The sequence below is a fragment of the Hordeum vulgare genome, chromosome 3H, assembly GCF_904849725.1.
Source record: "Hordeum vulgare subsp. vulgare chromosome 3H, MorexV3_pseudomolecules_assembly, whole genome shotgun sequence".
Taxonomy (NCBI): Eukaryota; Viridiplantae; Streptophyta; class Magnoliopsida; order Poales; family Poaceae; genus Hordeum; species Hordeum vulgare.
In genome coordinates, this window is record NC_058520.1 from 456055349 (window position 1) to 456068532 (window position 13184).

General features: G+C 45.3%; 1 protein-coding gene across 1 annotated transcript; it reads right to left on the reverse strand.

Annotated features, from left to right (window-relative positions):
• Positions 1-1181: 1181 nt before the first annotated feature.
• Positions 1182-11921, reverse strand: LOC123444229 (IAA-amino acid hydrolase ILR1-like 2). The gene is made up of 4 exons (XM_045120889.1): positions 11399-11921; positions 11030-11155; positions 2195-2509; positions 1182-2093 (listed from the first exon to the last, which is right to left on the reverse strand). Exons 1-4 carry the CDS (start codon positions 11852-11854, stop codon positions 1551-1553), a joined length of 1440 nt encoding a protein of 479 aa, XP_044976824.1. The 5' UTR covers positions 11855-11921; the 3' UTR covers positions 1182-1550.
• Between the last annotated feature and the right edge of the window lie 1263 nt (positions 11922-13184).

Below are 13184 nucleotides of genomic sequence, written 5' to 3' on the forward strand. Positions count from 1 at the left end.
CCACCACACTTCCGCTGTTACCTGGGGGGCCATGCGCCGCTGTCACCAAAGATTCTCGAGGTGGCTGAAATCTCCCGCTACTCCAACTGATTAGCGCCACTGCCACTCCTACCTTCCAGCTGGTTTCCATGGAATTCAAATCCAAACTCATGTTTTCGGCACAAACCTTGCTGTAAGCGCAGTACATTTGTTGGTTCGGTTTCCATGCAGTACATTCGTGCTGATGTCGCTTCCAGACAGTGTTGATGTCTATGAAATTACTACATGGACTGCATGTGTGACAAGTCTCACTCTCTTGCAAAAACGCGGGGACGAGACAGGCTAACAGGGTCATGTTTTGGTTTTCTCGCAGAAGGCAAAGTGCATGCGTTGCTTCTGGTGGGCAGGAGCAAAGGCATTCGCTGGTCCTACTCCTACCAGCCGCCGATCGTGAGCAGGCTGTTTCGACGATGCCGGACGGCTAGCCAGACTGTAAAATGCAGGGCACCCCATTCCCCCAGCCCCTATCTTCTTCATCGTCGGCTATAAAAACGCGCGCTCCGTCCTGAGTCCCCACGGCATTATCTCGCTCGCACACACACTCGCCTCCTCCACCACAGCCCTTGCTCGAGCTGTTGTGACAGACACGGCCGCATCCGCGACATTTTTCTTTCTCGCGGCTAGGATCATGGCCTCCAAGATCTCCCGCGCCGTCGTCATCGCGGCCGTCGCCGCTTCTTGCTTCGCCGGGGCCGCTCTGGCCGCCGACGAGCCCGCGCCGAGCCCGACTTCCGGTGCCGCGGCTGTCTCCTCGTCGCTCGTTGCCGCCGTGCTCTGCCCGGCCGTGGCATTCCTCCTTGGCAGCATGCGCCACTGACTGGGTTGGCCGAGTTCGCAGGTGCCGCGCGTGTCCACAGGCTCGCTCCATGGCGGATTTTAGGCTCTTCGTGCGTGATCTTCGCCTTGTTTACATCCTTCCTAGTCTTACTACGTGTACTTAGAACATGTCTTCGATGCTGCTAGTGTTGGATGTGTTTTTTTCTTTTCCTGTGCTACCCGTCTATTTGTATTGATTCAGATATGAATTTCCTTTGCTAATCAAGTAATCATGTTCTCTGTTCTGGCACCCCCTATGATTTCATCTTTGTAGTTTGGCTTGTTTAACTTTGTGAATCTCGTGAAGCCAACCCATTCTGGACATCTAATCAAGAAAAAGAATGTCGACGGATTTCAAAGTTTCGGAAGAAAACGATTATCGACATGAACGTGTGATCCCGTCCCGTGATGCGACCCATCATGCATGGCATCTCCCCTTCTTTTTCTCGCATCCACGAAGTTGACCAGTTTTTTAATCGGGCGCGTTGGACAGCAAAATCAACCACTCAGCGTTGCTAGGAGCACGTCTTTTCTGCGTCCCAACAGAATCCCGACGAGAGTAGTCGACGGTGATAATCGCCGCAGTAGCTTGGCTTCTTCGAGCCGCCGAGCGCGCGCGCGCGCAGCCCTCGCCCGTCCGAGGTCGCATCGCAGCTCGTCGCATGCTGCATCCAGCAGCAACATCGCGTACGTAGCTACAGCTCCTGGTGCGAGCCCACGCGATCGTGAGCGCCGCCGTGCCGGCGCTGCTGCAGGTACGTCATGGCGAGGCTGGCGTGCATGGCGGCGCCGTACGGGAGCGCGCCTTCGTCGACGAGGAAATGAGGCGAGTGCGCGTCGTGCACCGACCCGGCCGCGTCGCTCCGTATGCCGACGAAGTAGAAGTGGGAGCCCGGCACGGCCTCGGAGAAGGCGGCGAAGTCCTCGCTCCCCATGCACGGCTCCATGGCGCCCCGGACGCCGGCGGCGCCGACCATCTCCGTGGCGACGGCCTCGAAGTGCGCGTGCAGCGCAGGGCTGTTGATGGTCGGGGCCAGCAGGGGCCGCCCGCCCGCGTGGAAGTCCACCGCCGCCGCGCACCGGTGCACTGCCGACTGCGCCACGATCACCTCCTCGATCCGCCGCTTCAGCCGCATGAACCCGTCGTTCGAGAAGCACCGGAAAGTGCCGCCGATCGTGACGGAGTCCGGGATCACGTTGAACGCGCCGCCTCCCCGGAACCTCGTCACCGTCACGACCTGCGACCACGGTAACACGTCTCAGTCGGAGATGATACCATATTGCCATTGCCGTCACGAGGGAGCAACAAAGCTGGTCCCGTCGCGTGCGTAGTGCTTACCTGGGAGTCGAGGGGATCGGCCTCCCGGGAGACGAGGTTCTGGAGGGCGAGGACGACGCTGGAGGCGGCCACGACGGGGTCCACGCTGCTCTGGGGGATGGCGGCGTGGCCGCCCTTGCCGGTGATCACCGCTTCGAAGAAGCCGCATCCGGCCAGCAGCGGCCCGGCCCTCGACCCAACCACGCCGGTAGGGAGAATCACGGTCACGTGGAACCCGAAGATGGCCTCGACATTGTTCACGGCGCCAGCCTCCACCATCTTCTTGGCCCCGGTGCCGACCTCCTCCCCCGGCTGGAAAAGAAGGATCACCGTCCCCTGGTACAACCACAGAGCGCCCCGTTACCATTGATGATATGTTTGAGACTGGGATTGACTCATTTCCTGAGTCTCAGCAGAATTTGTTGCTCGGTGGGGAGCAACAGTATGCTTGACAATTTGGAAGACTAGAAATAAGGCTCGCTTTGTTAGAAAACTTCGTACAGGTCCTGCTAAATTTGTTTACGATGCTTGGGATCAACTGATAGTCAGTCGCGTGAAATTCAAATTTTGGCCGGTCAATTTTTATAACGGGCCAACAAGTGGTTTACTCTTTGATTAAGAAAAAAGATACCTTCCTCTCAAAAAAAGAAAAGAAAGAAGATACCAAAAACTTAGTCGATTTTGAGTGGAAAAAATATTGTTAAATATAAATACCATAATCTCTCCCTAGTCTCTCCCTAATAATAAAGCAAATTCGGTTTACCGTCTTACAAATTATCCCTAAAGTTTGCATAAATTACGCACCATGTCACCGGTAAATAATAGAAAATGTTTCACAAAGCGAAAAAATCTTGGACTGGGCCGGCCCATGTAAAAACCTCCTATATTACGCTCTGCACGCTGGGAGAATATCCAGCACACCGTATGGGCCGGACCATGCACAGGCGCCTGCTATTATTTCCGTTTATTTATTTATTTTCAATTCCGTTTTATTTTTTTATTTTAAATAATTTAGAACTTCAAATAGTATTTAAAATTTTAATAAAATGAAAATTATAAATCAACATATTTAAAAAACTAAAAAGTTTGTGACTTCAAAAACTGCCCGGAGTTTTGTAAAAAATGCTCGCATATACAATAAAATGTTTGCAATTTTGAAAAAATGTTTGTACAATAAGAAAAATCCATGATCTCAAATACAATTCCATGTATTAAAAATTAATAAGGGCATTTAACAAAATGCTTTCTAATTCAAAATATGTTAATGCATTTAAAAAATGTCCTAAAATTTTAAAAATAGCTAATGCCTGTTTTGAAAGTTTCGTTTTTTATTTCAAATTTTCCGTTCCATTTTTGTTTATTTATAATTTAAATAATTTACAATTACAAAAACTCTTGCAAATTAAAAAATAAGAATTTTGAATTAAAATGCTGACGAATTTTTATTTTGAATTAAATATAGGATTCTAAAAAGCGCCGAATTTTTTATTTTTAGAAAATTCCAAAACAATGTCCATGAATTTAATAAATATATTACTGATTTATAAAAAATGTTTGTTTATTCAGAAAAACTTCATGCATTTCAAAAAATGTTTGTGAATTTAAAATAACATCCTCCAACATAAAAAATGTAAAGATTGTTTCAGCTTGTGAATAAATTTAAAAGAATAAACATTTTCTTGCATTTGTGTACAAAATTTCTAAATCAAACGATGATATGTGAACGTAATATGGTCACCATCATTGGAGATTATGTTTTTTTCCGTGGCAACACACGGGCCATTTTGCTAATGGCTAATGCCTGTTTTGATAGTTTCTTTTTTTATTTAAAATTTTCCATTCCATTTTTTTTATTTCTCATTTAAATAATTTAGGATTACATAAACTTTTGCATATTAAAAATATGAATTTTGAAATAAAATGCTGACGAAAACATAATATCCATGAATTTAATAAATATATTACTGATTTATAACCATGTCCATGAATTTAATAAATATATTACTGATTTATAAAAATGTTTGTTTATTTAGAAAAACTTCATGCGTTTCAAAAAATGTTTGTGAATTTAAAATAAAATCCTCCAACATAAGAAATTATGTTCGCCTGTTCTTGAATTGGTCGCCAATTCAAAAGAAAATATTTAAACCCGTTCGAAAAATAAAAAATATTCACGATTTTTAGTAAATGTTTGTAAATTGTAAAAAATGTTCTCGATTTTAAAATTGTTCCCATATTTGTAAAATTATTCACGAAAGATCTAATGTATGTAGTTAAACATTAATGCTTCTAAATCTTTGTGACAATATAACTGTGTGAATTTTGAAGAATTAACTGTTGGATGGATCGAGTTATTATTGTATGTTTTCTAAAAGTATTATTGAAATTCAGAATAAATATTTGAGTTACCAAGATTTTTGACAACCATGATATATATTTTTTGAAAATGTAAAGATTGCTTCAACTTGTGAATAAATTTGAAAGAAGAAACATTTTCTTGCATTTGTGCATAAAATTTCAAAATCAAGCGATGATATATGAACATAATGTGGTCACCATCATTGAAGATTTTTTTTTTTTTCCGTGGCAACGCACGGGCCATTTTGCTAGTAGAATGAAAATTCTCATACGTGTTTGCTTGTTCAGGTGGTGGTTTTGTGTGGTTGCATGTTGTGGTGGGCATTTTCCATGCATGTTGCATGGTGAGATGGTATGCAAGGTGAGAAAAGTAAATTAGTGGGGGCTAGCCACCGGTTGGGGTACTGAGGTTGTGATGGTACTAGATGATATCCTGCATGTTGCTGCAAAAATGAAAAAACTTGAAGTACATATATTTTCTTGTGTTTGATTTGTTGTATATCTGTAAAATACTCCCTCCGTAAAGTTATATAAGAGCATTTAGAATACTACTTTAGTAATCTAAACATTTTTATATTAGTTTATAGAGGAAGTACTTAAATAAAAATAGTATAATAAAAATCCCATTCATGTTGCATGTTGAGGTGGGGTTTTCCCTATGTGTGATTGCATTGTTGCCATGAGTCTTTCACGTGCATGTTGCAAGGTGAGATGGCATACTTGTATATTGAGAAAAATAAGTTAGTGAAGATTAGTTATTCAGATATAGAAGACTTACTAATTGTGGTGTCGCCTTAAAAAGTAAATGAACAAAAATAAAAATAAAAAGTAACATTTTCTAAGGAAGAATTATTTAGTTACATTAGTATTATCCTCAAAGAAGAAAGAAAAGGAAAATAACAATAAAATTTGAACACACTTACCTAAAAATTATGCTTCTTTTATAATATGCAAAAGATAAGTATATAATAATGGAATCTTTGTAGGAAATTAAATTTTCAAAGAACGAATGAATTAGAGGTATTAATATTAACCTTAAAGAAAAATAAATAAATAAAAATTATAAATAAGAAAATAAAGTTTCCTAAGAAAGAGTGAATTCATGACATTGGCATTACTCTTAAAAAAGAAGAAAATAAAAATAAATAAATTTTGCACACAATTAATCCAAAAAATGACACTTTTCATAACATGAAGAAATTAAGTACACCCACCAATCCATATTACTATAAAATCAAAATCAAAATTTGAAAGAAAGGGTGAATTAGTGTCATTGATATTACCCTCAAAAGAAGTCAAATTAAATAAAAATTAAATATACCCCCTCCAATCCATATTACTTCTCATTCAAACAGATGTATCTAGCACTCAAATACACTAGATACATATGTTTAAGCGACAAACCACAAGTAATATAGATCGTAGGGAGTAATAAAAATAAAGTTTTCTAAGAAATAATGAATTGGCAGCACTGATATTGCCCTTGAAGAAAAAGAAAATAGAAAAAAAATGTACACAAATTTGTACTGAAATTGTACTATTTGTAATAAACAAAGAATAAACATATAAATAGTGCAATTGTTGCACATATAAGGTCGGGGTGCCGATTCGCCCTCCCCATCTTCCTCCTCACGCCGACGCAAGAACACCTTTTCTTCCCCCTCTCACCCCCACTCTTCCCCTCGAATCTCTTTCGTTTTTTTCACCATTTTTGCGGATCGAGATGGCTTCGAAACGAGAAAAGTAAGCTCATCCGATCCTTCCAATTAGTTTTTGTCAAATAGCTTCCACCCTATTTTTGCTTCAAATCCACCCTATTTTTAAACTAGATTTTTATCCTAGCTTGTTTTAGTTCGATTATAGATGGTATATGGGGTAGAATATGAACTTGTATTTACTTGTTGGAGAGATTGTATGTATTTTCATGATGAACCCTAGTTCATGTAAAAAAAATATTGCTATGATGCATATAGAAGGAATGAACTCCTTGGTTTGTTTTGTGTGATGAATGTTTGTGATACGAATCAACCATATGAATATAGTAGATGTTGGAGAAAGATTGTATGTATTTACATATTTTTTATAAATTGAAGAAATGAATGAATACATTTTTTAAAAATCTTATGCAAAATGAATGAATGAATCATGTTTACAAATGAATGAATGAATATTCTTTACAACTGTTTGTCGAATTATGCCTATGCTATTTTAATTATGATTATGTTTATGTTTATGCAATTTTATTTTGGAGGCCACATCTTTCGGACAACATTGACACTGAGTATACCATGCTTGACCCTGCATTCGACAAGGGTCATCGTGCCCGTTTCATTGAGAATGGAGTGATGATTACCATGTTGCTTGAACCAAATCTTTTGAATTAATAAAAACAAGTTACTAATTATTTGGGTCTTCATTTTAACAGATGCTCCCGCCACCGTGGATGAGGGGTCACAAGACGACGGTTAAGATGCATTATGACGAGCGCTATGATCCGTACTACAGGAGAGCCCAATTGTTGGGTCTTCTCCCGTAGTTCAAGTGTAAGCCGCCGACGCTCGTCCACTCAGCTCTCATAGCTTTGGTGTACCGGTGGCGGCCAGAGATGCACAGTTTCCATCCGGGGAAATGACGATGACCCTCGAGGACTGGGGGTGATTACGTCCCTACCAATCGAGGATCCTACTTTCACTCGACGAGTGGAGAGGAAGAACTGGCAGGATAGGGTTAGCGCCCTCATCGGCGATCCCCCGTTCTCGATCGGAAAAGAATCAATAGAAGGAAAATAGGACGATATCTTTGTTGAAACAAACAAAAAGGAAAAGGAAGAGAAGAGTAACTGGTCATCCGCATACCGCTGCCGTGGCTCCTAAAGCACCGGAGCAAATGCCCGGAAGATGCCGATCCCCGGACGGTGGGGCAGTATGCGAGGGCCTACCTTTGGTTTCTTCTCAGAGAGGTCGTGTTTCCACACAGCTCATGGGACAATGTCCTATGGATGTATCTCGACTTCCTAAAGGACGGGGATGTAGGGTACACCTGGGGGTCCGCCGGCCACACCAACCTATATCGTTCGGTAAGAGAATATCTCTCTGTTTTTTATTGACGTATGTTGCTTTAAATTATGTCATATGATCATCAATAGATGTTTTGTATCTTGACGACGCAACCCACAGGACGGAAGAAACATCCAGTATGTGTCGATGTGTTTAGGCCCTCTCCATTTGGATGTGGGAGCAAATCTCGGTGGGTCGTCCGGAGAAACTGGTACAACATCCATGGACTGACTCTGGCGAAGATGGTGACGAAGCTCGATACTCGACCGTCGCGTATGCCTCAGACGTGGTGGGTGTCTACACGGGCACATTCAAGGCTATGTACAAGGTCTTCACCAATGAGCTTGATGCTCTGACGACTTTCGAGGTATACAAACTAGATTATGAATCTTTTCGACGACACTTTCACGTAAGCTTGCCAACTTTTTTGTACTAGGTTAATTGGCAGCCATAGATGAACAAGAATGGGGTTCGAGCTAAATGTGATGTGCAGGCATGACGGGCTTCTCTGGCGGTGCATCATGCCCATGATTTGTGTCTATGCCGTCGAGTACCACTTGCCCAATCGCGTTGTCGCGCAATTTGATACGATGAAACATACCACACCGGGCCATCAAACCGACATTGGTGGCTTCAACCTACACTTGCGAGTGCAATGTTCTCTATTTCCGTCTTTTTGTTTTGATGTTTTACATTCTTTCTTATGATGTTTTTTCCTTCTTTCTTATGCCTTGCATGATGAGTAGGCAGAAGAATCAGTCGATCATAGACTAGGGAGAGACATGTGGCTAATACACACAGGAATGGAACAAGTGGGGAACTCGCAAAGATGCGGAGAGGAAAGTGATCTAATGGGATGACTACGAGAATCACATGTGGTGGTACAACGATGACAACAAGCATCGTCTGCGCTTGAGGCCCGAGTGGACGACAATAGATGTCGAATCACTATATGATGACGGCTCCAAGAATGAAGCCTACCATAACAACATCAGAGAGCTACAAGGCGGATTTAGGGAGTATGGACCCCTCATGAACAGAGTGGTAAGTTGTGTTTATCTGCTTTGAACCGACGGTTGGATGAAATCCACTTTAGTGAGTGTGCCTCATTTTTTTGCAGTCTTCGGAGCTGAACAAAAGAATTTTTGATGGCTCAGATGCGCTAAGTTTTGCCCCGGGGTTTCGATATACTCAGAATAAGTTGAGGGGAAAGGTGAAGGTAACATCAAGCCTCTTACACCTACATTCTTTCTTATTTTCATGTTCATTCGTAATCATAAACTTGATCCATATTATATTCTTGTTTCATTCTTATTGCAGAACTTCGTCAAAAATACCGCAAGCTGGTGGGCCTGCTTGGATGCGCTAGCTGTGCTCATGCTTATGCTCGTGCATGCCCTATTCCTAGCATCGCTTCATCGAGCCATGTTGCCTCGTCTTCTAGGGTGGTTGAGGAGGAGGAGGAGGAGGACAAGGAGGGGGATGATGAGGAAGAAGATGAAGAGAAAGAAGATGAAGAGGAAGAAGACGATGAGGAGGAGCAGTACGACGACGATGACAGAGCTCCACCAACTTAGACAACCAAGCTTGAGAGAAGGAATGTGCAGAAGAGGGATTGGGCAAGTCCATCCCTATTTTAGATAGCGTGTCCTCCTCAGTGCAAGAAGAAGGTGGGTGAGATCCGTTCAAAAAACAAGAAGGACCGTAGCTCCAAAAGGGGAAGGAGCAACTGAATTTGCTGTCGTTCAACTAGTTAAACTATTTAGATTGGCTTGGTGAAACGATTTGATACTGGTCGAACTATTTATGTTGGCTTTGTGAAACGATTTGATATTTGTCGAACTATTTTGTATTTGATATTTGACGGGTGAGTATTTGATAAGTTTACTTGTTGAACTATTATTCATATCAAAGTGTGAAGCATGTTAGAATGTGTGAGATCTTCGTATTTTTTGGTTTTAAGGTTATAATGTTGCTATGGCAAAATTTATGAAAAGAGACATACAAATTGTGTGCAAGAGTTACACTCTAAGCACACCCTATCGCCAGGACCCTCGCGGTAGGGTGTGTAACCCTACCGCAAAAACCTGGTTCTAGTACGCATAACCATCCTCCAGGATCCGTGGCAGTAGGCTATTACATCCTACCGCCACAAACCCTGGCGGTAAGTTAAATTTATAAAAATAACATACAAGTTCTCTGCAAAAATTGCACTGTGAGCACGCCCTACTGCTAGGGACTTTGGCGATAGGGTGTGTAACCCTATCGCAAAAATTCGACGATTCCTGGTTCGAGTACGTGAAACCATCCTACCGCCACGGTACATCAGTATTCTTGGTTTCAGTATTGCATCCTACCGCCACAGGCCCTGATGGTAAGTTATGTGTCACGATATTTTCAGGCCGTTACATAGACGGCTAATGCCGTTAACGTACCGTCGAAGACCTTGATGATAGGCTATGTAATCCTACCAACGAGCCTTGCGGCGGTAATAAAAGGATCAAATATAAAAAAAAAACCAAAACAGGATCGGATCCGCAAAAGTTGACGAAAATGATCAAAACACGAATTTTAGCCTCTAGTGACAGTAATCAAGTAACACTATTTCACCACGAGAGACAAAGCCTCTGAATCGATGCCATGCCAAATTGACTTGCTACGTCTACCGCTGCCTGAAGGGCCAAGTCAAGATCATTGCAATATATCCAGTTGGTCGAGCTACGAACACCAATAATTTTAGCCTCCTCGAGGCCGCTGGCAAGAAACAAAGTTTGTTATACCAGGCGCGGCTCTCTTCGACCCACAGACTCGGACGCCATTGACAAACACTTGACCCCCGGCGTCCCGTGGGTCACTACAAAGGTTGAAACAGACGCCTTGACGGCAGAGTCTCTGTACTGCTAGTACTGCCAATTGTGCTCCATCAACGTTTTAAATCAGCAGTGGCCGAGGATGGTCCACGGTAAATGATTACTAAATCATCCCGTCCATCACCACTGGGAATTCAAAAGGCCACGTTGCTCACAGTACAAGCAGCGCTGCCCGATGAGACAAAAGCAGATCATGACACTAGATCATCTTTTGTTTCTTTATCGAAAAGAGCCTGCCTTTTGTTCGGAAGAAACAAAACCGGTGAAATGGAGAGGACGAGGACTGGAGCGGAAATATCTGAGGAATCCGTCGGGAAAAGGACGGCGCAGCAAACAAACGGCGGTACCACCGCTAACTGTTCCTGAATCGAGCCGCGCCATGGCCGATCGCGCGAAATCTGTTGCGCGGGGTCGATCGCTGGTTAATGGTTTTGGAGTCGGGCGGTTGGCAGCTAGCTAGGAAATCGAGGTGTGCTCACTGCCCCGTGGTGACATGACACACGCACAGTGCAGTTTGTTCATGGTGGTCAAGCAGACGGCAGGAGGGAGGGAGAGGGACGGTAGTAATTAACCTGCAGGTCGTCGCGGTGCTCGTGGAGGATCCTGGCGGCGCCGAGCAGCATCGCCGTGTGCGCGTCGTGGCCGCAGGCGTGCATCTTCCCGGCCACCTTGCTCCGGTGCTCCCACTCCACTTCCTCCTGAAACGGATCAAACATAGCCAGGGGTTTCACTCGATCGGTGCCAGAATGCACAACTCTTTTTGTTGCTTTGATGATGCGCTGTGAGTGTAAACTGAAGCGCCACATGTTTCGGAATCCAATCCAGTGATGCAACTCCGGAAGCACGTCGGTTTGGGTTGAGGAACAGGAAGGCGTGGCAAGAGCATGGGGCGAGGAATCCAGTGGCATCGGCGGGGCAGGGACATCGCGGCACGTACGCACCTGGAGCGGGAGCGCGTCCATGTCGGCGCGCAGCGCGACGAAGGGCGGGCGCCCGGTGCCCACGGCCGCCACGACGCCGGTGCCGGCGACCGGGTGCTCGTACCGCACGCCCATGGCGTCCAGCTCCCTCCTCACCAGCCTGCTCGTCTCCTGCTCCTCGAACGCCAGCTCGGGACGCTCGTGGATGGCCCTCCTCACGCCGGTCATCCACGCCGCGAACTCGGGCCGCTTCGCCCGGTCGAGCACGTCGGCGCCGCCCGCCTCCGAGCACGCGGCATGGCACCACAGCGCGACGGCTGCGGCCAGCAGCACGGCGCGCGCGAGGAGGCCCATCGTACGGCGGCGCGGCGTGGCGATCGGTGGAGGACGAACGAAGCTGAGAAGACCGGCGGCTTGCGGTGTGGGTGGGTGTGGGAGGCCGCGCGTGCGCGAGCCGAGCCCGCGTGTGGTGCGCATATAGTACGGGTGCACGACCGCGACGTCTACCGCTTTGTATGGCCCTGTTTCTTCCTTTGTTTCTTGCTTCGCCGGGAGCTGCCGTGAGACGGACGGTAGTTGTGTGCGTGCCTATTCGCGCACGGGGCAAACGTGACTGAGGGCGACGTGCCGGCGGCGAAAGCAACACGTGTGTGAGGGAAGGGAAGCCATGGACGGAGCGTCGACGGCGACTATGGGCGTCGCCGGAGGCTCGGGAGCTTGACGAGATCGTGCGTACGTACGCGACGGAGTCATGCCACTGTGTGCCAAACGGGGAGCTCGGCCACGGCCAGTCGTCGGTGGTGGCGGGACTCGGGCAGTCGGGCCAACCAAATTGGATGTCTGTCTTGTGACTGGCTAACCACCATAGCCCAGCTCAATTCGATAGAAACAGCGTACTCCCTCCATTTCTAAATGTAAATCTTTTAAAAGATTTCATTAAGGATTTACATACGAAACAAAATGAACGAATCTACACTTTAAAATATGTCTATATTCAGATATATTTTTTAAAAGTACTACCTATTTTGTACCAAAATAGAAAAGCATATCTCAAAATTGAAAATAACCAAAAATAGCACCCCGTCGGCCTCTGGTGGGCCGAAGTGGGGCCTGTCGGCCGGCGGGAGGCCGAAGAGGGCCGGTCGGCCCATGAGTGACCGAAGAGCCTGCTGTCGGCCCACGGCTGGCCGAAGAGGACCTGTTGACCTTCACCAGGCCGAAGAGCACCTAGATAAGGCCCCCTCCTTCCTTTCTCCTCTGACCACTCTTTTCGTCCTCCCTGTCTTCCAGGCTCCCCAGCTCCACCTCCCACTCCCGTTGCTCTCTCGTACTTTCACCCCCGCGCCGATCTCTTCGCTCGTCCAACCATTTTCGTATCCAACTTGCGTAAACAATATATCAGGGCTCTCTCCATAGGCCTGCGATATTTTTTGCTTCCAACTCAATCAAATGTCAACTTTCAACTCGGTTGTCGATTCAGTTCTTATTGGTCACCGTTAGTTTGCACGTAAATGGCTTGCCCATTTTGTCGAGCTCGAGATGACCCTTGTTCTTCCTTTGATTCGAGTGCGTCTGTATTTACTGTTGTGCTGGATAGTCGATGTTCAAGGCGTGTTGTAAGGTTCTATATCTTATTTATCTGACTGTGGCATATGGTTGATGTTGTTTTGGTTGGAATGTATTCGAATGCCTTTGTTTATATGATTATGATGTTTGTTTTCATTCTTGTTGTAGTATGTTCCGTGCAGTATTAGATCACATCCTGCTCGGTACATTGAGGAGTGCAAAGCTTTAGCTATTCGAAGAG

Coding starts and splice junctions, on each gene's coding strand:
- LOC123444229 (XM_045120889.1), bottom strand. CDS start 11,854: ATGCGCACCACACGCGGGCTCGGCTCGCGCACGCGCGGCCTCCCACAC. Junction 2,510..11,029: donor AGCACCGCGACGACCTGCAG/GTTAATTACTAC, acceptor TGGTTGTACCAG/GGGACGGTGATCCTTCTTTT. Junction 2,094..2,194: donor CCGATCCCCTCGACTCCCAG/GTAAGCACTACG, acceptor CCGTGGTCGCAG/GTCGTGACGGTGACGAGGTT.